Source organism: Neofelis nebulosa, chromosome 10, assembly GCF_028018385.1.
Source record: "Neofelis nebulosa isolate mNeoNeb1 chromosome 10, mNeoNeb1.pri, whole genome shotgun sequence".
NCBI classification, from domain to species: Eukaryota; Metazoa; Chordata; class Mammalia; order Carnivora; family Felidae; genus Neofelis; species Neofelis nebulosa.
In genome coordinates this window covers 101,284,274-101,308,348 of record NC_080791.1, presented here as the reverse complement: position 1 = coordinate 101,308,348, position 24,075 = coordinate 101,284,274, and the positions used below count along the sequence as shown (strand labels likewise).

General features: G+C 36.9%; 2 protein-coding genes across 2 annotated transcripts; both read right to left on the bottom strand.

Moving 5' to 3' along the window:
- Positions 1 to 6,131: 6,131 nt before the first annotated feature.
- On the bottom strand, positions 6,132 to 23,309 carry LOC131488827 (olfactory receptor 1052-like). Its single transcript, XM_058690672.1, has 3 exons — positions 23,121 to 23,309; positions 8,022 to 8,074; positions 6,132 to 7,197 (listed from the first exon to the last, which is right to left on the bottom strand). Exon 3 carries the CDS (start codon positions 7,068 to 7,070, stop codon positions 6,132 to 6,134), a length of 939 nt encoding a protein of 312 aa, XP_058546655.1. The 5' UTR covers positions 7,071 to 7,197; positions 8,022 to 8,074; positions 23,121 to 23,309.
- Positions 16,216 to 17,154, bottom strand: LOC131486662 (olfactory receptor 5AS1). The gene has a single exon (XM_058686555.1). The coding sequence runs from the start codon at positions 17,152 to 17,154 to the stop codon at positions 16,216 to 16,218; it is 939 nt and encodes a 312-aa protein (XP_058542538.1).
- Positions 23,310 to 24,075: the final 766 nt, after the last annotated feature.

Here is a 24,075-nt window from a genome sequence, read left to right as displayed (position 1 = left end):
GCAACTTTAAAAATTGTTGTTCTGAGTAACATCTCCATCGGTGCTTTATAAGAATAATAGCACCTCCATTTCTTCACCTTTTTTATTATTTTTTATTTTTTTATTTTAATTTTTTTAATGTTTATTTTTGAGAGAGAGACAAAGTGTGAGTGGGGGAGGAGCAGAGAGAGAGGGAGACACAGAATCTGAAGCAGGCTCCAGGCTCTGAGCTGTCGGCACAGAGCCCAGTGTGGGGCTCAAACTCACGAACCGTGAGATCATGACCCAAGCTGAAGTTGGATGCTTACTGGCTGAGCCACCCAGGCACCCCCACCAACATTTTTATTTGCCTCTCCCCACTCACTATTTGTTTTAAAGATTTTATTTCTTTTAAGCAATCTTAAAGATTTTATTTCTTTAAGCAATAAAGATTTTATTTCTTTTAAGCAATTGCTTTTGTTTCTTTTAAGCGACATGGGGCTCGAACTCACGACCACAAGTTAAGGAGTCACTGGCTCCAACAATTAAGCTAAAACAGGTACCCCTAATATTAAATACTATTTTTGTTGTCATATATTTTTGTGATTAATTTTCTTTCCCCAAATTACTAATAAAGTTGAACAACTTTCTTTCATTTTTACTGCAAGTGGGGAGATTTTCGATATTTATGGTGTGACATACCTTGCTCCCTGCCCCTGTCTTTTATTTTTTTTTTCTATTACATTGACTACTAGGTTTTATTGGATTTCTTTATATAATTTGATTATAATTTCATATTTATGTAGGAAAAATATTTTCGTTGACTCTGCGGTTTTACTTTATACTTTAAAAAAAAATCAATATAGTTCAATTTGCTATTTTTTTCCTTAATGGTCAGAACTTTTTATGTCATATTTAAGAAATATGATGCCTATTAAGTGTTTAAGATGTCTCAATACAGGTTTTTTTATTGTTATAACTTTTGCATTCACTATGTATGATTGATTGCCCTCCATTTTAAATCATGCAATTTGAAATATTAAATATACTATGCTCTGTTCCCTTTTTCACTTTTCTTATAATGATAGAGCCTTAGAAGGTTTAAACCCCTTTGATACACACTGAATTTTTCATTGTCTTTTCCATGCATTTGTATTCTATTTACTTTAAACCTCCTAATAAAATATCATTGTTGTTGTACAGTCAAAATTCAATCACTATTTATAATTACCCACAAATCTCAAACTTACCCTTCCCTTTGCTTTCCATATTTTATTCACTGAAATTCCATTTTTGTCTTTTCCTCTGAGCATTTAAAAATTATATACACACTCATACACATAGACACACATTATAAAGTGCCCTGATATTAAGTATACAGCTTATTTACATTTTGTGTCTATGGCCATGAGCATAACCACCTTATAAACATAGTGATACAGATATTTCTAGCACTACAGAATGTTCCCTGGTAGTTGTATTACTATAAATTAATTTGTTAAACCTTACACAAATGGAATCTTGCATATGGACTTTTTGTGTCTGCTTTCCTTTATTGATCATAACGTTTGTGACCTTCATTGACATTGTGTTTTGGTAGCTGTTTCAAAAAAGCACTATGTATCCCTCCATCTTGTGAATATATCAAAACTTATTAACTTATTCTCTCAAAATGGTCTGTTTTATTGTTCTAGTTATAAACAATAAGAATAAAATGGTGAGAGCATTTTTGCTCCTCTATGCTTGTGAACACACACATTCATATCTAAGTGGAAATCCTGGGACATAGTTAGCTATATATTCAGCTTACCATCAGACATTTCTCCAAAATGCCTGTACCATTTTCATATATCTGTTGGAAATGTGTGAGCAATGATGTTAAACATTTTTACATATGCTTGTTGGCATTTTGGATGTCTTTCATACAAAGTTTGTTTTCTATTTTTTTTCCATATTTTGTTGTCTTACATGTCTTTTATTGATTGGTGATTCTTTTTAATATATTCCAGATGAATCTTTTGTCAGTACACATTCTGTGAATATTTTTCCATATTGTATGGCTTGCCTTTTCAGTGTCATAAAGGTGTATTTCTAGAGACAAAAGTCCTCATTTACAACAAATACCTCACTAGGTGTTGTATGTAAGTGATGAATCACTCAATTCTATACCCAGAACTAATATTACACTCTATGTTAACTAACTTGAATTTAAATAAAGTTTTGGAGAAAGAAAAAAATAAAACAAAGACCTGTACTTCCATTGTCCATTTTATTTTACTACTTGTGTATCCTTATTAAGAAATGTTTGCCCCTCCCCTCCAAAAAAAAAGAAAAAAGAAAGAAAAAAAAAAGAAAAAGAAAACCAACGTTTGCCCATTCTGATGTAATAAAGATACAGACTTATGTTTATTTCTAGAGGCTTCAGTGTTTTGCTTTGTTTTCATCTCTCACACATTTACTTCTATGATCCATCTTAAGTCAATCTTCACGTATGATATGAGTTAAAATTAAGGTTTGTAACTCTTTTGTAGCCCTGCTTATATTTTGTGTTTTCCTGCTCTTTCTTACTCTTTTTTTAAAAATACTTTCAGGCTTGGGCCGCTTGGTGGCTCAGCGGGTTGAGCGTCTGACTTCAGCTCAGATCATGATCAGAGCAGATCTGACTTCAGCTCAGATCATGATCAGCTCAGATCCATGGTCCCCCGGTAGGGCTCTGTGCTGACAGCTCAGAGCCTGGAACCTGCTTCGGATTCTGTGTCTCCCTCTGTCTTGGCTCCTCCCCTGCTCGCGCTCTGTCTCTTCAAAATGAATAAATGTTAATTTTTTTAAATACTTTCAGGCTGTTTGCATGTGAATGAAAGTTTCATAGAAAGGGAGGATAACATTACTTCCCACCAGGGAGGGCTTCACTCTTTCTAAAAAGGCAGAAAGAATGAGAGGCTGACTAAGTTAATTCAATTATTATTTGGGCTAGTTCTGGACCGGGTTGAAGTTAGAACTCATTTTTCTTCTGGTTTGTCCCTGTTGCAGGGTTCAGGTGGGCCTCTCTCTTTCTAGTCCTTAAATACTGCAGAAAATTCAGTTTTGACTCTTTGGTGGTGTAAAGTTAGCCTCCTGCCCTATAAAGGCATACCTTGGAGATATTGTGGATTCAGTTCCAGAATGCTGAAATAGAGTGAGTCAAGGAAAATATTTACTTGACTCTGACTATTTGGTCACATAATAGACATTATGCGATAGTCTATTAAGTGTGCAATACCACTGTATCAAAAAAAAACGCAATGTGGTACTTTAAAAACATTTTATTGCTACGAAATATTAACTATCATCTGAGCTAAGCGTCCGACTTCAGCTCAGGTCATGATCTCGCATTCCGTGAGTTCGAGCCCCGCGTGGGGCTCTGGGCCGATGGCTCCGAGCCTGGAGCCTGCTTCCGATTCTGTGTCTCCCTCTCTCTCTGCCCCTCCCCCATTCATGCTCTGTCTCTCTCTGTCTCAAAAATAAATAAACGTTAAAAAAAAAATACGCAATGAAAATTTTGGAATATTGCCAAGAATTACCAAAATGTGACACAGAGTTACAAAGTGAGAAAATTCTGGTGGAAAAGTGGCACCAATAGTCTTGCTTGATGCAGGGTTGCCGAGAACCTTCAATTTGTTAAAAAAAAAAAAAAAAAAAAAAAAACAAAAACGCAGTAGCTGTGAAGTTAACGTGAAGCACAATCAAGTGAGGTGGGCCTGTACATCTTCAAATGGGAGCCAGTGCCTTGAGGGGGCTGCCAGCCCTGTGTTCGACGCAGACCTCTACGTCGGGTGGGAACTTATCAGCCAAGCGCCTAAACACTGAGAAAGATGTCACTGTCTTTCCAGCTACATCCGAATCTGCAAAGTCTGAACCTTCTCGTGCTCCAAAAAGAAAACTCTAGCCATTTGTGCCTGGCTTACAGCAAGATCAAAATCTGGCCAATGCTTTGGGGAAGAAACCCGTATTACATTTGGTGCTAGCAGGATTTCCTGTCTTCTAAGCACAGCAGGAAAGTGGGAGATTTTATTCCACCCTGCGGTCCAGAACCAATTGCTTACGTTCTCCGCCCCCCATCCCATCCAATTTCCTGTGAGGTCAAAAACAGCTGTGTGTTTAAACTCCCGGGTAATCCAGTCATCTCCACAGGCCACATACCTGCCTAAAGGGCCACTGTTCTCTCTTCCCCAAAAGCAGCCACAGAGCACAAGAGTCCCTCCTTTAGGTAGACTACAATCTTTAATATTTACTTTGTTTGGGACAACACCAAATGTTCCTCTGTTTTCCTGTTCCTCCTTGTTCCTGTTCCTCCTCTATTTTCCATTAATTCTCCATTTAGATATGTCTATCCATCTATTTGTCTCTCTAATCTATCATCTATCTGTCATCTGTCAATCATTTATCTACCCCTTTTCATCTATCATCTATCTATCATCTATCTATCTATCTATCTATCTATCTATCATCTATCCACCTGATCTACTATATGTCCATCCTTTCATTTATTTGTTTACCTGGCCTTCAGGCCTGCTCAGACCCAGAATATGGCTAATGCCCTAAGAGGATATACAACCATGTGTGGTAAAACCTGCAAATATCTGCCCAAACCTCCCCCGAGTCCTCTGAACCCTCTGTAGACCCTCCAGGCAAACCATGTGTGCATCACCAAGTGTGCCCTGAATCAGTGAGATTAAATCAGCTCACATCTTCAAATTTACATCTCTCTGAAACCTAAGCCACTCCAACTCTCTTTTCTTCCATAGAGACTCACTTTATTCCAGAGGTGATGTCTTATCTTATCTTGCTTGTCTTGTCATCTTTGCATAGATGCTGTCTCGATCACAAGCTACTCCATCCAGAAGTAAAAGTGCTCCTGTCATGTTATAAGCACTTTCCTCATATTATCCTAACTTAAAAAAAAAAAAAATTGAGGGGTGCCTGGGTGGCTCAGTCAGTGAAGTGTGCAACTTTGGCTCAGGTCATGATCTCGCAGTTCACGAGTTCTAGCCCCTCATCAGGCTCTGTGCTCAGAGGTCAGAGCCTGGAGCCTGCTTCAGGTTCTGTGTCTCCCTCTCTTTCTCTTCCCCTCCCCTCCTTGTGCTCTGTCTCTCTCTGTCTCTCCAAAATAAATAAACATTAAAATTTCGTTTAATTTTATAAAAAAAATTTGAAACATTCCAAATTTGCAGAACAGACTCAAGAATAAGACAGATTTTCAAGAATATTTAGATGATCTCTCCTGTGTTCTTTACCTGTAGATCCTAACTGCAATTGCTACATTTGTTTTATTACTCTCTCAATTTCTACTTACTGTATGTACGTAAGTATGAGTGTATATACATATATTTCTATTTATGTTTATAATAGTAATGACATAATATTATTTTATATTATCCAGTACATAGTCATGCTCTCCAAATGTTTGCGATCCAATATTAGGTAATGCATTCATCTTCACACAACACTTTGGAGACTCTTATTATATTCCTCTATTACCCATTCCTCTAACACCTTTTGCTCCGTGTCCTGAATCTATTTGTGTTTGGATCTCACAGCATACTTGGTACAAGTAAAGCGATTCAACAGAAGTGTGTTGAATGAATAAACTATAACTAGTGAATGTCATTTCTTCTATAACCACTCTTCAAAGATATCACTAAAATATGTAACTTAAATACAGAAGTGGAGATATATGTCCTTACTTCAAAGGCAGCATTTTTAGAACAACAACCAAAAAGATCTGATTCCAAGATAATCAAGCCAAGGGACTATTTCATTCTTCCTCTCAGATAAGAGTGCATTTGTTGGGGTATTGGAATGTTCTTTTCATTTGAACCAATGTCAGATTCTTTTAAATCCATGCTGAACTCTTTCACAGTTTAGCATCAGAATTTCTCAGAAAAAAAATGTATTAGCTCTTGAGAGAAAGGAACCGTTAAGTCACAAAACAATGAATAGTCAAATAGAGTGATTTTCCAGTAATTTTCCATTAATTCTCAACACTTAACACTCATGTCAAACTCAACACTTATGTCTTCAATTTCATAAGACTATCTTGATTATAGTTTTGTTGGCATTTGTGTCTGTGATACAATTTTCAGGAAAGCCTATCAATTTAATGTTAGGTCAATAAAGCCACCACCAAGGTTGTGTCAGGTGGGGGTTCTCTTCCACCACATTGACCTTTTTGCTGCCTCTTTTACATCCTTATTGCGTAGGCTATAAATCAGTGGGTTCAGCATGGGGATAACCAATGTATAAAACACAGCAGAGACTTTCTCCTGTTCCAGGGAATACTGAGAACTTGGCTGGATGTAACTAAAGGTTACAGACCCATAGAATAAGGTCACAGCAGTGAGGTGAGAGGCACAAGTGGAGAAGGCTTTGTGCCTCCCCTCAGCTGAGCGGATTCTTTGGATGGCAATGATGATGCACGTATAAGAGACCATGATGATAGTGAAAGTGAACATTGCAATGACCCCAGAGAAAACTAAAAGTAGCATCTCATTGTTATGGGCATCAGAGCAAGAGAGTCTCAGAAGAGGGGGAATGTCACAGAAATAATGATTCACGATGTTAGGACCACAGAAATCTAGCTTGAGCAAACCTATTGTGTGTGTCAACGAATTAATGAACCCACCCAAGTATGACGCAAGGACCATCTGAATACAAACCTTTTGGGTCATTATGAGTGTGTACGACAAGGGATTAGCTATTGCCACATAGCGGTCATAAGCCATCATAGACAGAAGAATGCCCTCTGTGGTTACATAAACTGCAAAAAAGAAACTCTGTAGAACACAACCAGAAAATGTGCTAGCTTTGTGTTTTGATAGAAAATTGACCAACATCTTTGGAGCAAAGACAGTAGAGTAGCAGATATCACAAAAAGAGAGGTTGCTAAGGAAAAAGTACATTGGAGTATGAAGTTGGGTATTTAACCAGATCAAGATAATCATCCCCCAATTACCTGCCAGAGTGATGGAATAAATAAGGGTGAAAAGGAAAAAGAGAGGGATCTGCAAATTAGGGTTTTCAGTTAAACCTACCAGAAGGAATTCCTTCACCCCTGTCTGGTTCCAACCTGCCATGCATTCAGGTTCATGTAGCTTTTCAGTCGCAGAGCAAGGTGATATCTCTCAGATGAAAAAAGATATATGTATATAATTTCCTCCATGATCCAGGATCCATAATAGCATTGGGACATTAATGTCTACCCTATAGTTGGTTGAAAGAAAGAAATTAACTTCAGCAGTGGACTATAAAAGTACCGGACAATTCATCTACAGTGTCTTAAATTTTGGGAACTGGAGATTATTTTATTCCCTGCTTCTCAGTTTCCACATCATAAATATTACAAAACAGAAACTCTCTGACAAGAAATTATTAATTGGTAGAACTGACAGTCAAACACGACTATGCTTCATATCAAACCTCTGACTTATTCTAGGACATATACAAGTCCTCTGCTTACATGGGCTACACACTGTTGCACCTTATTAGAGAAATTATTTCTTCGGGCACCGGGATGACTCAGTTGGTTAAGCATCTGACTTTGGCTCCAGTCATGATCTCATGATTTGTGTATTCGAACCATGCATCAGGCTCTGTGCTGACAGCTCAGAGCCTGGAGCCTGCTTTGGATTCTCTGTCTCTCTCTCTCTCCTCTCTCTCTCTCTCTCTCTCTCAAATAAATAAATAAAACTTAAAAAAAATTTCCTTATCTTTTGGCCAAACTTTTCCTACTTTTTTTTTTTTTAGTTTATGTATCTATTTTGAGAGGTGGGGGGAGGGGCTGAGACAGAGGGAGAGAGAGAGAATCCCAAAAAGGCTCTGCACCATCAACACAGAGCCCAATGTGGGGCTCAAACTCATGAACCATGAGATCATGACCTGAGCTGAAGTCGCTGCCTCCTGACTGAGCCAGCCAGGTGCCCCTGTTCCTACTTTTTAATACCCAGTTAACTCATGATTCTGACTTTCATAATAGGCAACCCTTTTCCTTTCCAGATCTCAAACATCAGAACTTTATTTTGCCTCACCTTTTGCCCAGATTCCACGCTCGCAAGTTCAATGACCATGTCCTCCGAAAGAGCTGAATTGAGAGAAAGAGGTAGAACAATCCTTTCTTCATTTGATATTGTTAAGGCCAATCAAAAACTAGCAGGACAATTTAATTTGAAAATCCTTCCCTTTTGCATCTTTGTATAATTTCACCTTTACATCTTTGTTTTTTTTTATCATCCTTAAAACAAAACCTCCGAAAACCCAATGTATAGAGACAAGATACGAGTGTGAGGGACCAAAACTATACCTATCAGATATGCCTGCTTTCAAAAATGGAGACTGCCACAGAGTTTCACTTGTTTTTTGCCATATTATACTTATTCAATAATATTTATGGTTAAATATTAATAAGTTCATTCATTCATATACACTTTCGTGCACTCAATAGGTATTCTTACTTACTACCTTATGCCAAGAAATGTTAAAGTTGCTAGAAATGAAGCAGTGAGCAAGAAACATGCCATGCTTTCAAGTAGCTCACATTTTATTAGAGAAATAAATAAAGCTTTGATATACTATATACAGTAATAATAAGTGCCATGAAGAAAGGTAAAGAAGAGGGAGTAAAAACAGATGATAGGTACCCTATTCTGCAGTATATTACTTCTGTATTATCATTACTATAAAAATTACCAAAAATCGGTGTCTCAGAACAACAAACATGCATTTTTAAAAAAGGCATTAGAGATCTCAAAAAAATTGTGCTCTATGGAATTTGAGGTCTACTAAAGTAGGGATAAGGGGAAGCTTGGAATACGATCTTTATGGTATTGCTAAATCAAAAGCAAAATCTTCATTCTGTAAGTATAATATTATCTCTTATCAACTGAGGTTATAAATTAGATCCTATCGGGGCGCCTGGGTGGCTCAGTCGGTTAAGCGGCTGACTTCGGCTCAGGTCATGATCTCGCGGTCCGTGAGTTCGAGCCCCGCGTCGGGCTCTGTGCTGACCGCTCAGAGCCTGGAGCCTGTTTCAGATTCTGTGTCTCCCTCTCTCTGACCCTCCCCTGTTCATGCTCTGTCTCTCCCTGTCTCAAAAAATAAATAAAACGTTAAAATTTTTTTAAATTAGATCCTATCTGTATTTTAAATCAGTGGCCCTGAGAAACACAGCGAATCCATGTTCAATTGTATACAAGGCAAAGAAGGAACTATTTGTGGAAATTACCAGTACTTTTTTTTTCTGTTAATAAAACCAGATCATAAAGTATAAAATCAAATTTTTAACCTGGAGGGGCACCTGGGTGGCTCAGTCGGTTAAGTGCCCAACTTCCCCTCAAGTCATGATCTCGCGGTGCATGGGTTCGAGCCCTGCGTCAGGCTCTGTGCTGACAGCTCAGAGCCTGGAGCCTGCTTCGGATTCTGTGTCTCCCTCTCTCTCTGCTCCTCCCCTGCTCATGCTCTGTTTCTCTCTCCTTCAAAAATAAATAAACATTAACAATTAAAAAAAATAACCTGGAAATAAACTCAACCTAAAACAAAAACAAGAACAAAAATTAAAAAAAAATTAGAGGTAAAACGTACTTTGTGAGCAGCAATATTTTTCTCCTGCAAGGCTGTTTAGCATCATGGGAACATGGCATTCTGGAGTATAGCAGAATGAGGAAGGCTTGGTTCCACCATAGCTTAGCCCTTAATTTGCCTTATATTTTGCCTATTTGTAAGAAACTATGAAAAGGAACCAACACGGCAGAGTTTGCATGATTTTCCCTTTTATGTATTTTATGTATTTCCCTAAATGTTTGCATGATTTTCCCTTTTATGTATTTTATGTATTTCCCTAAATGTAGGGAAAGAGGAAAAAGTGGGTTTTCTGCAAGTTTGAAACTATAGTTTATCTAGTCTACTTTAAAAACAATACACCTTGATTTGAGGACTATTTTATCCAGGCACACTAGATTTCTAGTGGGAAGACGTATCAGCTGGCTGCAGTGAAAACAGTGTTAAGCTCTGAAAATCAAGTGTCTGTGTGCATGCCCTGGTTTGATCACAGACAGGATGCAGTGACAAACTCAAGGAAAATAGAAAAATAATTCTTAAAATATTATTATTGGAGCCATCAAATAAAATTATATCTAAAATATTTCCAAAATGTTCCAAATGTTTTCAAAATATTCCAAAATGTTATTATATAGATATGAAAGAAAGTATTTTCCTTGCGATATAAAAACATTATAATTCTCAGATATTCTATTTTAAGGACTTTGCAAAAATATGCGTAAATAGCCTTAAGTTACTGCATCAACTACATATTAAATATTGTAAACACACATGCATACATGAAAACATTAAGTGCAGCAGGATTATATACACATTGCCCTTTTTTCATAACATGAGAAGAGAACCTTTGAAATCTAAATAACCCACAAGTTAGGACGTTGTTTTCTGTCTATTTGGGAACATTACTGAAATCATAGAGCTGGTAACAGATTCTTTTAGGGTGAGGAGATAGGAAATATTAAAAGTTTTATATAAAGCTACGTTACCACTTCTTAAACACATTCACAACAAAGCAAAGTCCAGAGTAAACAGAATATCTGGTAAAGAAGACCAGGTTTTCATGATTCTTCAGAGACTGATTGTTGAGAGTGGAGATTTTTGTAACGTTTGGTGGCTTTTCTTTGGGGGACATGAGCTGTAGCTCACGTGTAGATGTGAATCTCAGATGTCCACAGGTTGGATCATTAGCGTCCCTCCCAGTCTCTTATGACTAGAGCTAATCATGCCACGTGGCTGAAGTCTCCTCAATCACCATCCACTAGATGTCTCTGCTTTCACTTTGATAAAATGCACTCCCTTTCGTACATAAACCGCTCAAACATCTTGGGGTCAAGATGAATAAACGATACAGAGAATAAACCTAGTGCAGGAACTGAAGAAAAGTGTTCCAATCACAAGCATGCGACTCAGACAAACGTTCAAGTGTTCTCATGGTGAAAGAGCTCAGACTGACTTTTTTTTCCCCCTGTGAAATGGGGACATTCATACATGTTTTGTCTCCCTCATTGGTTCATTATGAAATTGATATAAGGAAATGCATAACATTTTACTCTCCGAACTTTAATAATCATTGACATTAATTTACATTTACACTTTTTATGAGATTTTACACACACACACACACACACACACACACACACAGAGCATTGATTGAATTGTACACTCTCCTTTTGGTTTATTTACATAAAAATGTATGCTTTTCTCAGAGTGCCTGGGTGACTGAGTCCAGGGAGCATCTGACCCCGGCTCAGGTCATGATCTCACGGTTTGTTATGTTGAGCCCCACATCGGACCATGTGCTGACCGTTCAGAGCCTGGAGCCTGCTTCGGATTCACTGTCTCCCTCTCTTTCCGCCCCTCCCCCGCTCACGCTCCGTCTCTCTAAAAATCAAATAAAATAATATTAAGAAAAATATAAAAAATTAAAATGTATGCTTTTCTTTTCAGCAATAATTCAATAGGAATCATAGAGCTGTGGATTGTGCCTTGTAATTCTTTTTTTAGCTTCCATTCTACTGAAGTGGTAGGAGACGCATAAGACACTGCGGGGATTTTGCATATGTTTCACATAGTTTTATTAGCTTTTTGCATAATTTCATATTCATCTCTCTTCAATCATACAAATAATATATTCACTATTTATACATTTGGGAGAGGGTGGTGGATGGTTTTATTAAAGCGTATTGCTAATTAGAATGCCTTAGCTATTTCAATGTAAAAGCAAGTTAGTTACAACATATGCAGATAAATAAAATAATAAAGTCATGTCAGTCCAAATATTGTGCAAAAATCAAATTCATATCACAAAATTATATGCAGTTGTGAAGATTCCAATAAAACAAAATTAGAGTGTCTTTAGATACAAAATGGAAGATATTACCATGCAATCACAGGAAAAAAATGTTCAAAATCCAACAAAACAGTCAATGGAGGAATAAAGTTAGCTACATAATGAAGCAGAAAAAAATAAGGAAGGTTGGAAATTAGAAGCAGGAAAAAACCCCCAATATTATTAAATGTAGCCAAATTAATGGCACATACTCTAAAACCAGCTTTTTCATAATTTGTAAAGACATTGTTTTAATAACTCTAACAAAGGATCAGTGTCAATGGCCAGAAGATAATCTTAAATACTGGCCAAACATGCCATGGCTGATACACAACTTGAGTTTTCTGCAATGCAATCTCTAACTTTCTTGAGATGGGTTAGCTGCTTCATAAATGGGGAATATTTTGAATCCCAGGAAGATTAGATTTAATACAGAAACAATAAACTTAAGCTCATAAAACACAAAGTTTTAGAAAATTTAGATCCTAAGATTTATCATATTCATGAAACCAATTTCAAATACATAATTCAGAAACTGACTTAAGACTGGGTGTTTTGTTGACAGTTGAAGGGAATGTTAGTATGATTTTAAACAGTATTAAAGTAATAAGATAATTTGGAATTCACTATATTTATATATTCATGTATTAAAATAAAAAGCATTTATATTCTTGTGTTGATTCAATTTATTGACCTAATAAGCTTAAGAAGATAAAAAGAAATCTATAACTTCAATGGAAAATATATAGTTTAATTAAATAAGACTATAAATTGTGGCAGTTTTTAAGAGCACTTAGGAATGTAATGGTGAAAATTCACTAGTTATAGAATTAGACTACCCTGTTTTTGTTATATGAATCAAAATATAAGGAAAAAAGTTTTATTTTTATGTTTATTACAGAAAAGCATTGCTTGTTAAGTAAAATAAGATGGCAAATTAGCAGTGTATAGTCATTACTGTGTGGAAAAGCAGTTCTTGAAGCTAACAAATAATTCGTCTGTCAACAAATAGATGGGGAATTATGTGTACAATATTCCAAAACAAAATCACTCTTCACATCATTTAATTTCCAGCATTTTAGATCAATGATATTTGGAGTCTGATATAATGGTAACTTATCAGTATATTAATTGCTGACTACACGCTGAAAATTTCATTACATTCAGATTCCCATATATTATTCATGAAACTCTGGTGACATTGGATTAAAAAAAGTCTCTTTCCATACACACTCATGATCTAGTATTAAACAAAGGAGGAAAAAGGAAGGAAGGAAGGAAGGAAGGAAGGAAGGAAGGAAGGAAGAGAGAGAGAGGAGAGGGGGGTAGAAAATATCCATATGTCTTTGAATATAAATTGTAAGATAATACATAACCTAGACAAACATTAGAATTTCCATCATTATTTTAAAAGCTTTTGTAATTTCACTTTTCATCAATGCAAAGTTCAATCATGTAAAGAATGATTTGTTATTTAGATAAGGATTAGACATTGAAAAATTTAATAATAATAAAATTGTTACTATGAATAATATATATACATTATACATGTTATTTATAATATATTATATGTATATGTATGTATATACAATGGACTATTACTTGGTCATAAAAAAGAATGAAATCTTACCATTGGCAAAGACATGGCTGCAGCTAGAGAGCATTATGCTGAGTGAAATAAGTTAGAGAAAGACAAATACCATATGACTTTACTCATATGTGGAGTTTAAAAAACAAAGCAAAAGAATAAAGAGAAGAAAGAGTGGGAGGCAAACCAAGAAACAGACCCTGCACTATAGAGAACAAAGTGATGGTTACCAGAGGGGTGGTGGGCAAGGGATGGGTTAAACAAGTGATACATGTTAAGGAATGTACTTTCTGTGATGAACACCAGTGTTCTATGGAAGTATTGAATCTCCATATTGTACACTTGACATTGGTATCCCACTGTACGTTAGCCAACTGGAATTTAAACAAAAACTTCAGAAAATTAAAACAATGCCAACAACAAAAAAAGCCAAATATATTTTGGTTTACTTATTTTAAAAATAACTTATTTTGGAAAATGAAAAAATGAGTCTTAGATTCAATAGGTCCGTACTAAGGAAGCTGATATTTTTCTTTTCATGCAACCTTATGTCCATCACACAATGGATGGATAACGAAGAGGAAGCAGCTCATTCCACAATATTCCCATCAATGTTTTTTTAAAACAGAGTATTCTAAAATTAAAAGAATAATTCAAATTAACCTATAAGTTTCAGAAACTAGTAAAAAAAAACAATTACAAATGAATGACATTGTGTACTGTAACAAATGCTTCATAGTAGGACACGTGTTTTAACAAGTTGAAGGTCACTGATTTGAATATTGAAATCCAGGTTGTGTTTTTATCTTGTTTTTGTTCTTTTGTTTTCTTTATTTTTATTTTGTTTGTTTGTTTTTTGCTTCCTGGTAATATCTCAGAACATTTGGACTGTTTCACAGATTTTTTTTTAAATTTTTTTAATGTTTATTCATTTTTTGAGAGACAGAGAGAGACAGAGCGTGAGCAGGGGAGGGACAGAGACAGAGGGAGACACAGAATCTGAAGAAAGCTCCAGACCTTAGCTGTCAGCACAGAGCCCAATGGGGGGCTCGAACTCATGAACTGTGAGATCAAGACCTGAGCTGAAGTTGGACGCTTAACCGATTGAGCCACCCAGGCACTCTGAACTTCACAGATATTTTTTAATGCTTAATTTCTTCTGGAAATTAAACCTTTACTGTTTCTTAAAATCAAAAAATAATATAATGGTAGAAAAATAATAAACATTAATATTCCATTAGATTGTAACAAGAAGTGCAAGTTTTACATGTTTTCTAGGAGATTGATACATATTTGAACATCTAATTCTCAAATCATACATACACTGGTAGCTTTACATATACTGTTTCATTTAATCCCCAAAACAACCCATTTCAATGGGCAATATCTTATTGTTGTCTTATCTCCCTTTATAGGGTCACATCCACTATAAACTAATCCAGTCACTCATATTTCCACATTTACTAGAAAATGAACAATATCATATTTTCACATGTACACAATGTATTCCTTCAACTTTGTCAAGATAAAACAAAGAGGAAATGGGAACCGAAGGATGAGAACAACTACGGATAGTTCAATTGACAGAAGTGATCGCAGAGAAAGTAATGTTTATACTGCAATCGATTTGCGTTGTCAATATACATAATAAAATAACTAGAGCAATTGTTCACCTCTTTGAAGATGGGGACTCAAAGATTCACTCAGGAACAGATGGGCAAATAATTAGTAATGTATACAGTTTATAATCTTGATGATCTTCACAAACTTGTTTGGTTTTCCACATGTACCCACTGTGAATGGAACAGTAGAGGATCTCTTACACTAATCAGTGCATCCCAGAGAAATCAATGTGTTATAACCTCACACTGTACTAATATTAAAGAGGCCCTTGCTATGTGACTTCTATCTAACTTCCTAAGAACCAGCGAAACCACCATTGTTTATCATGAGTGATATCAATTTCCCTGATGATAAGTGTTCTGAAAGGGCAAAATCTAGACTTATTTTCCCAGACACAGGAAGCTACATTTACTCACTTCACCATCCATCCATCCATCCATCCATCCATTTATTCCATCCATTCATCCATTAAACATACATGTGATGAGAATATGCCATATTTCCTGCACTATATAGGAATTGGAACAATAACCAAGATACATATCCCCTGCTGCCAAGCAGTTTCTGCTTATGGATGGGTTGATAGACAAGTCAACATAGACCTTGAGTATAACATGATGAAAAATATAATGAATCAATATACAAAGTATTTTGTGAACACTAATTGGAAAAGAGATATTATTGCTTATTTTATCTCAAGCATATTTCATAGAGTAGAGTAATTTTGGAGAGAAGATTTTTAGAAGAAGACAAAAGCATTTTAAAGTATGGAGGATGAATAGTTATCTTTATTTCTGAGAAATGATAATAAATTTCAAATAGTTGACATACAAGGTGCTCATGGCATGATGATATTGGAAGTGCAGACTATACCTTGAATATTCCTTTTTAAAAATTTTTAAATGTTTATTTTTGAGAGAGAGACAGAAGGTGAGCGGGGGAGAGGCAGAGAGAGGGAGAGACAGAATCTGAAGCAGGTACCAGGCTCTGAGTTGCCAGCACAGAACCTGACACGGGGCTCGAACCCATGAACTGTGGGATCATGACCTGAGCCAAAGTCCGGCACTTAAACAACTGAGCCACCCAGGCGCCCCTACCTTGAATATTCTTAAATGATTTTAATTCTTATTCATTTGAAAGTCCAGTTTCTTTCTAATAGCTTTTTGAGGGCATTTTTTACATCCCTGTTTCTGAAACTGTATATTATTGGGTTAAACATGGGAAAGACCACAGTATAAAACACTGCAACTACCTTGTCAGTGTCCAGGGAATAGTCAGTGGTGGGACGTAAGTACATAAACAGGAGTGTTCCGTAGAACAAGGAGACCGCTATGAAATGGGAAGTACAAGTGGAGAACGTTTTGCTCCTGCCCCCTGAGGACTTAATGCTCAAAACAGTGATGAGGATACAGAAGTAAGAGATAAATATGACCACAAAAGTGCTGGTCTGGATGAAACCACATAAGGCAAAGAGCAGAAGCTCATTGATATGGATGTCCGTGCATGATAAAGCCAGAAGAGGTGGGATATCACAGAAGAAATGATTGACAATATTAGAGCCACAAAATGACAGCCTGAATGTGAGGCAGACATGTACCATGGAAGTCATACTCCCACTGAAGTATGCCAACACAACGAAGCAGATACAGACTCTCCTCGACATAAGGGTAGAATAGAGCAATGGGTTACAGATGGCTGCATAGCGGTCGTAGGCCATTGCTGCCAGAATGAGGCACTCAGCATCAGCAAAGCAACCAAAGAAAAACATTTGTAGTGCACAGCCATAGGGAGAGATGCTTTTCCTGGATGCTAAAAAATTCACCAGCATTTTAGGAGCGATCGCGGTAGAATAGCAGATGTCTAAGAAAGACAGGTTGCTAAGAAAATAATACATGGGGGTTTGAAGGCTTGGATTGATATGAACTAAGATTATTAAACCCAGATTTCCCACCACAGTTAGCGTATAGACTATAAGAAATACCAAGAAGAGTGTGACCCTGAGAGGCAAATAATCTGTGAATCCAACAAGAAGAAACTCAGTTGGCATGGTATAATTACTCTCCAACATCCTGGTTTTCTTGTTTTCCTTGTCCAAAAGAGATGGGATCAGAACACACGTGTTGACTTGAGTGATGTATGAAGCAAGAACATCTTCACTCTCTCTTCTAAGGAAGCAAATAGAAGGATAATAAAATCATAGTTATGATGACCTTTTCTGTGACATTTGCTTTTTTTTTTTTCTTTTCTGTCACTTTCTTTAAAAAAGGTAATTAAAAATCTTTGTTGACACTAGAGGATGTTATTCAGAGGTGGTGTTTTGGGAGGCATGAAGAATGTATTTGTTCCTTCCAAGCAGAAATGGGATGAATGTGGCTTGGTTGATTAAGACCAGTAGAATTGTGAAAATTGGCAAAATCCTCGAAGCAAAGCTTTATTTTTCCATCCTGAAATCCCATTCTGCCATGTAAAGGAAAGTTGAGAAAAACTCTAGGAAGAAAGTTACCACTTTCTGTAGATAATTCTACAGAAAAATAGCTGTGATCTTGGGAAGTAGTTGAACTTAACTGTTAAGGCATAGTAGTTATTGTAAGAGATGACAGGATTCAAATCCTAGCTTTCCTGCTTACTGGCTGCATGAGAATGATTAAATTATTTAACCACTCTGTGATGATTAGAGGAATAAATGAGTGGATATTTGTAAATATTGTTTATGTTACTGGCATCTCATAAACACTAATATGAGAATTTATTAAATAAAATTCGTTAAAGCAAATAATTGGACATCTTGTTTCTTTTTAATTGCTTACTCAATACTCAGTTTTTAAAGCCTATTTATTTGTTTTGAGAGAGAGAGATAGAGACAGGGAGAGAGAGAGAGTGACAGCATGAGACAGGAAGGGGCAGAGAGAAAGGGAGAGAGAATCCCAAGTAATTTCCATGCTGACAGCATGGTAACCTCATGTGGGGCTTGATCTCATGAATTGTGAGATCATGACCTGAGCTAAAACCAAGAGTCAGCCACGTAACCAACTGAGATACCCAGGAACCCCTTTTAAAAGTTTATTTGTTTATTTTGAGAGAGAAAGAGCACATGTGTGAGCAGGGGAAGGACAATTTTTTAAATGAAATACTCAGGTGTCTCAAAATTCATCTTATTTTTGACAACATGGATACACAATCTGTGCTTTCTTATAAAGAAAAGTGTGTGTGTGTGTGTGTGTGTTCTATGTAAATATATTGTTTCGCAGTAGTAAATCTTATACGCGTGTCCTATAAGTATTGCTTTCCTCTCCTAGGGTTTATGTTTCTTTCTTACCTCTGAGATAAGACAATGTCTGATGTGAGATCCCGGAAACAGGAAGTGTCTTGAGGAAAAACTGTATCTCTGCACTCATTAATGAACTTCTAAGCTAGCTATATGAGAAAATATATGCTATATAACCAGAGGGAAATTAATCAAGGAAAAAAAAAAACAGAATGTGTGTAAATATAAAATAAATCATAGTGTGATGGAATATATTCAGCAGGAAGTTAAAGATTAGTAATGTTAGAGGAACACTGTAGTGAGTAGTAAGGCAATTAAATATTGGAGATCTATTCTCTCTGCCATGCTTGGTAACCTCAGAGTGTCGCCTCGCCCAACAAAATCATCTGCAATCTTCCAGATACACTTAGAAGAGTGGTCCGTCTTCTTTGGGAACCAGATCGTAGAAAGGAAGAACTTGACTAAGAAAACATGTAAGGTGAGGGGCGCCTGGGTGGCACAGTCGGTTAAGCGTCCGACTTCAGCCAGGTCACGATCTCACGGTCCGTGAGTTCAAGCCCCGCGTCAGGCCCTGGGCTGATGGCTCGGAGCCTGGAGCCTGTTTCCGATTCTGTGTCTCCCTCTCTCTCTGCCCCTTCCCCGTTCATGCTCTGTCTCTCTCTGTCCCAAAAATAAATAAAAAACGTTAAAAAAAAAAAAAACATGTAAGGTGAATGTCAGAAACTATGGGGAAACAATCCAAACTCTTAAAATAAAAGAGAAAAAAGTTTACATGGCTATGCTGTGCAACTGTCATTTCTAAGCTTTATGTAATATTCACATCCTAACTTAAATCTGTCTTTTCTTTTTTCTCTAAAGTAGTGGTTTAAAAACTCAGTTCAGTGGGGCACCTGGGTGACTCAGTTGGTTAAGTGTCCAACTTCAGTTCAAGTCATGATCTCACAGCTCATGAATTCGAGCCCAGTGTTGGGCTCTGTGCTGACCGCTCAGAGCCTGGAGCCTGCTTCAGACTCTGTGTCTCCCTCTCTCTCTGCCCTTCCCCCACTCCCACTCTCTCTCTCTCAAAAATAAATAAACATTAAACATTTTTAAATAAATAAATAAATTCAGTGATTAAAGTGGCTAGAGAATCTATAATTAATTATTTGCTGTAACTACATTCTACATTGAACTTTAAATAAGGCGTTCGCACAGATTCAGTGGTTAAAGAATCAATCCAATAATCATGGGGTGCCCGAGTAATTCAATCAGTTAAGCCTCCAACTCTTGATTTTGGCTCAGGTCATGATCTCATGGTTTGTGAGGCCCAGCCCCTCGTTGGGCTCTGCACTGATAGCCTGGTGCCTACTTGGGATTCTCTTTCTCTCCACCCCTCCCCTGCTTGCGCCCTCTCTCTCTCAAAATAAATAATAAAATTTTCAAAAGGAATCAATTCAATAATCATAACAAGGTTTCCTCTAAATAATTTGTGTGAACCTTCCAATTAAAGAATTAGTGTTAAAGAACCCGCTAAATAACAAAAGTGTGCCAAATTTAGGAGGTTTTTCGTCATTGGTTCCCAAGGGTTGTATCAGACAAGATATCACTATTAGCATCAGCTTTTTGACTATACGAGTAACAACACTCTACACTGAGACCTCCAGATCGTCACGTTTGCCTGCTTATCGGGCTTGATTTTGCTATCACTGCTGCAAAAGAGGCTATAGCAAGGACTAGGAAATAGGAAAAAAGAAGTGTCTGGATACCTGAGCTCTAATTCTGGTTCTTCTACTACAAATCATTCCATCTTTACGCCAACCTATCCTTGTTTATGAAATCAGACCCACTTTATTCACTGTATAGAATTGTCCTGTAAGGCAAACAAGACTGCATATTCAAGAGCTTCATGACGGGGTAGGACACTTTGATCTTTGTTTGTAGAATATTAATAGAAATTCTCAAAATCAGGCACGTTCCTTGAAACATGTTTTATTTTCCCATTGGTATCAACAAGCTAATGGCACCGTGCCGTAGTGGTTAAACACGCAAGATTTGGGGTAGCCAAAGTTGACTTTAACCTCAGATGCGGTCTCTAAGGTTTTGTAAGCCATTCAAGGTTTGTATCCCTGAATTGTTTTATTTCATTTATTAACGTAATAATATCCCACAAAGAAGGTTGAAACCAGGATTAACGTGGATAATTTATAGCACCATTTATAGAACTTATTGTATTAGAGATGCATCAAATGGATTCATTATTATCTATTATTACCATTAATGCCATTATGATTATTCAATATCTGACACAAAGTCACAAGTTCCCTAAATTGATATTTATAGGCACAAACACAAAATAGTCACATTGTATGCAAATATACGTATGTGCTCATAGAAAGTGAGATTCACCTTACTGATGAGGGTGAGCTTACTTAAGCTTTACTCAATTAATTAAATCATTGGATTTTCCCAAATTCCAACCTAGACACAAGTCAGCTTTCGCCTCCTGGCAATAATGAGCAAAATGAATGAAACGGTACTTTTGGAAAAAGCTCTAGGTAAGGTAAGTGCAGATTAATGCCTCTATCATTCCCTGTCTACTCCCCCGGCCCACATATACACGTAAACTAAGAAAATACCACAGATAATCAGTGAGCATAACCTTTTCTCTAAGACAACATTATTTTCGTTACACTGTCCCATTCGCAGCAGTCACCTACCTTAGCACCATCTAGAATTCTGAATTGTAGAATTTATCTTGTATAAGCTGTTGACAACACTTCTCTCCAAATTTTACAAATGGATCTTATGAGGGATGAGTATTTATCTCCCAATGTGTGACAAGTGGGACATTACCTCAAGATAATCCCCAACCCCAGGAGGACTTGGGATATGCAACCACTTTGTTTCCAGTGGTATGGCTTGAAGGGTTTATTTTATTTTATATTTTTTATTTTATTTTATTTTATTTTATTTTATTTTATTTTAGTATTATTTTTTATTTTATAGAGAAAGAAAACACAAGGGAGAAAGGCAGAGGGAGAGACAGAGAGAGAAACAGAGAGAGAGAGAGAGAGAGAGAGAGAGAGAGAGAGAGAGAGAATCTCAAGCAGCCTCCACACTCGACTCAGAGCCCGACTCGGAGCTCGATCCCAAGACCCTGGGATTATGACTTTAGCCAAATTCAAGAGTCAGATGCTCAACTAACTGAGCCACCCAGGCACCCCTTAAATGGCTTCTTTTAAATGAGAAAGATGAAAACTGGTAATATAATCGACTCTAATATAGCCAGTTAGGAAACAACACGTGTCTCCATCACTGGAAAATGTTTGACTGAATAAAGTAAACATTTTAATAGTACTGAACAACAACAAAAAAAAAGCTCTCTCCTGTAAATTCTAAGATTTCTATCAGATGCTGAAAGACACTTTAAAGCATTCGGTATTTGAGGGGATTCTAAAGTACAGTCTCAATACTATTGAGAAGAATCCTAGGCACCCGGATTTTTGTTTAGCATTCAATTATCTGAGTGACTATAAGAAAATGTGCCTTGAATGATAAGATGCTGGAGTAAGGGCTTATGACTCAGGCAACCTGGATCTGAATAGGCGTTTTGCCATTTCGTAACTGTGAGCCATTAAGCTACTTATTTAGCCTCGTGGTTATTATTTTTTTTTAATTTTTTTTAACGTTTATTTATTTTTGAGACAGAGAGAGACAGAGCATGAACAGGGGAGGGGCAGAGAGAGAGGGAGACACAGAATCGGAAGCAGGCTCCAGGCTCTGAGCCATCAGCCCAGAGCCGACGCGGGGCTCGAACTCACGGACCGTGAGATCGTGACCTGAGCTGAAGTCGGAGGCTCAACCGACTGAGCCACCCAGGCGCCCGGTGGTTATTAATTTTTTAATTATGAATAATAATTGTCCATTTCATCATATTCATGTGAGGATTGGGACAATGCATGTAAAACCTAGCCCCTTGTTCAGCACATTGCATTCATTTAATAACGGTTAGCTTTCTTTAACAATTATAGCAGCATTTACAGCAGAATTTCTTGGTAATTCAAACACAGTTCTAGCTTTTAAGTTATCGGCAATGGTGTAGAGTCTGTACCTTAAGACTCTTAAGGTAGACAGAATGGAAAACAGGTAAATCCAGGATGCTAGACATTACATTGTAAACATCTGGCTTCTTTCTTATGGCTAGTGGGAAAATTAAAATCACTTTTGTTGCAACTAGAGGGTTTCTTATTTAATAAGCAAAAGGTCAGATCTTTAATAACAAAAGATCAGATGCCAAAATCACTTTCTTTCTTTCTTTCTTTCTTTCTTTCTTTCTTTCTTTCTTTCTTTCTTTCTTTCTTTCTTTCTTTCTTTCTTTCTTCTTTCTTTCTTTCTTTCTTCTTTCTTTCTTTCTTTCTTTCTTTCTTTCTTTCTTTCTTTCTTTCTTCTTTCTTTCTTTCCTATTTCATTGACGAACCCTACACATCCGGCAAAAAGAAATACAAAAATAGTAACAAATAGCAATCTCTCCATTGTGTTTTCAACATATGTAATTGTGAAGAACATTTCCCTTTCTATAAGGAGTGTGTGTCTGTTATTAAAACACAAAGATCCTTCACTTTAAGGGTACTATCGTGTTTCACAAACATTGATATGGGGAGAAACAGCAGAACAGATATGCCCTTTGAAAGCAGAAAATAGACTGGATAATTCCTTCAGAGTATCGGGAAGGTGAGGACCTTGAGAAACCGGCAGGAACCAAAGGAAATAGACAAGAGCGAGGATCTCACCATGGAAACAGTCTGTTTCATATACCACAATCGCCCGCCCCTTGCATTTCCAGCTGTTGTAAATAATCTTTCATTTTGCTTTGAATTCTAAGTTAGGACTGGAAATTTTGATTAGCCAGGAGTAGTGCACATATTCAAGCTTTAGTTTCTAGGGAGCTAGAGGATGAAATATTTCTCTCCGTGACCTTAGTTGGGTGGCTAAAAGGGCATTGTGACATTCCTGCCACAGGATTCCGATTCAGTCCAAACACTACTGTGTGCATCAGAGGAAATTTAACTCTCCTTCATACAAACAGTTGAACCAGAGTAGGGAAGAATCATTTTTAGGGGTGTGTCGTCAACTGTGCACAACCCATACCAAGAAGTCCATCCACATATAACTTCCCTGAATCTCCCCGTTGCTACCAATTGTATTCCTTCATGTTCGTGACCAACTGGCCAAACTGAAATAGATCTCTTCTACCAAGCAGTGTAGATAAAAATGTTCTAGAACTTCTAGAAGCTCTACTTAATGGATAAATCATCCAATATTCTTTAGGAATTCCCTAGCCTGGGGTAAAAATACTGTTGCAGTACATTCTTTGAGGTACAATCACTACGGTATGTAGATCTTCCCAAAAACCGGGCTTAGTTTTTGTATTTTTTTGTTTTGTTTTGCTTTTGCTTTTGTTTAAACTCTTCTGTTAATTGTCCATAGAGTCCCTTGGTGCCACACTGTGCTGGGAAAGTAAGTGGGGGTCTCCTGAAAATTACTTAAACCTTCAGGATTTGCTCAGGCCCAGCTTCACATATGCAAATTCCATGAAATAATACTGTTCTTCATAGAGTACCTGACTTTATCAATAAGAGACCTTATAACACCATGTTCATAATAGAAAATTTAGGACTCGTGATAACCTGGTGTCTTATGGTCAGTCATTTCTATCTTAGCCAGAACCCAGTAGGAAGATAATGC

What these genes read in the sequence shown, in the direction of transcription:
- LOC131488827 (XM_058690672.1), bottom strand. Translation starts at nt 7,070, where the DNA reads ATGGCAGGTTGGAACCAGACAGGGGTGAAGGAATTCCTTCTGGTAGGT.
- LOC131486662 (XM_058686555.1), bottom strand. Translation starts at nt 17,154, where the DNA reads ATGTTGGAGAGTAATTATACCATGCCAACTGAGTTTCTTCTTGTTGGA.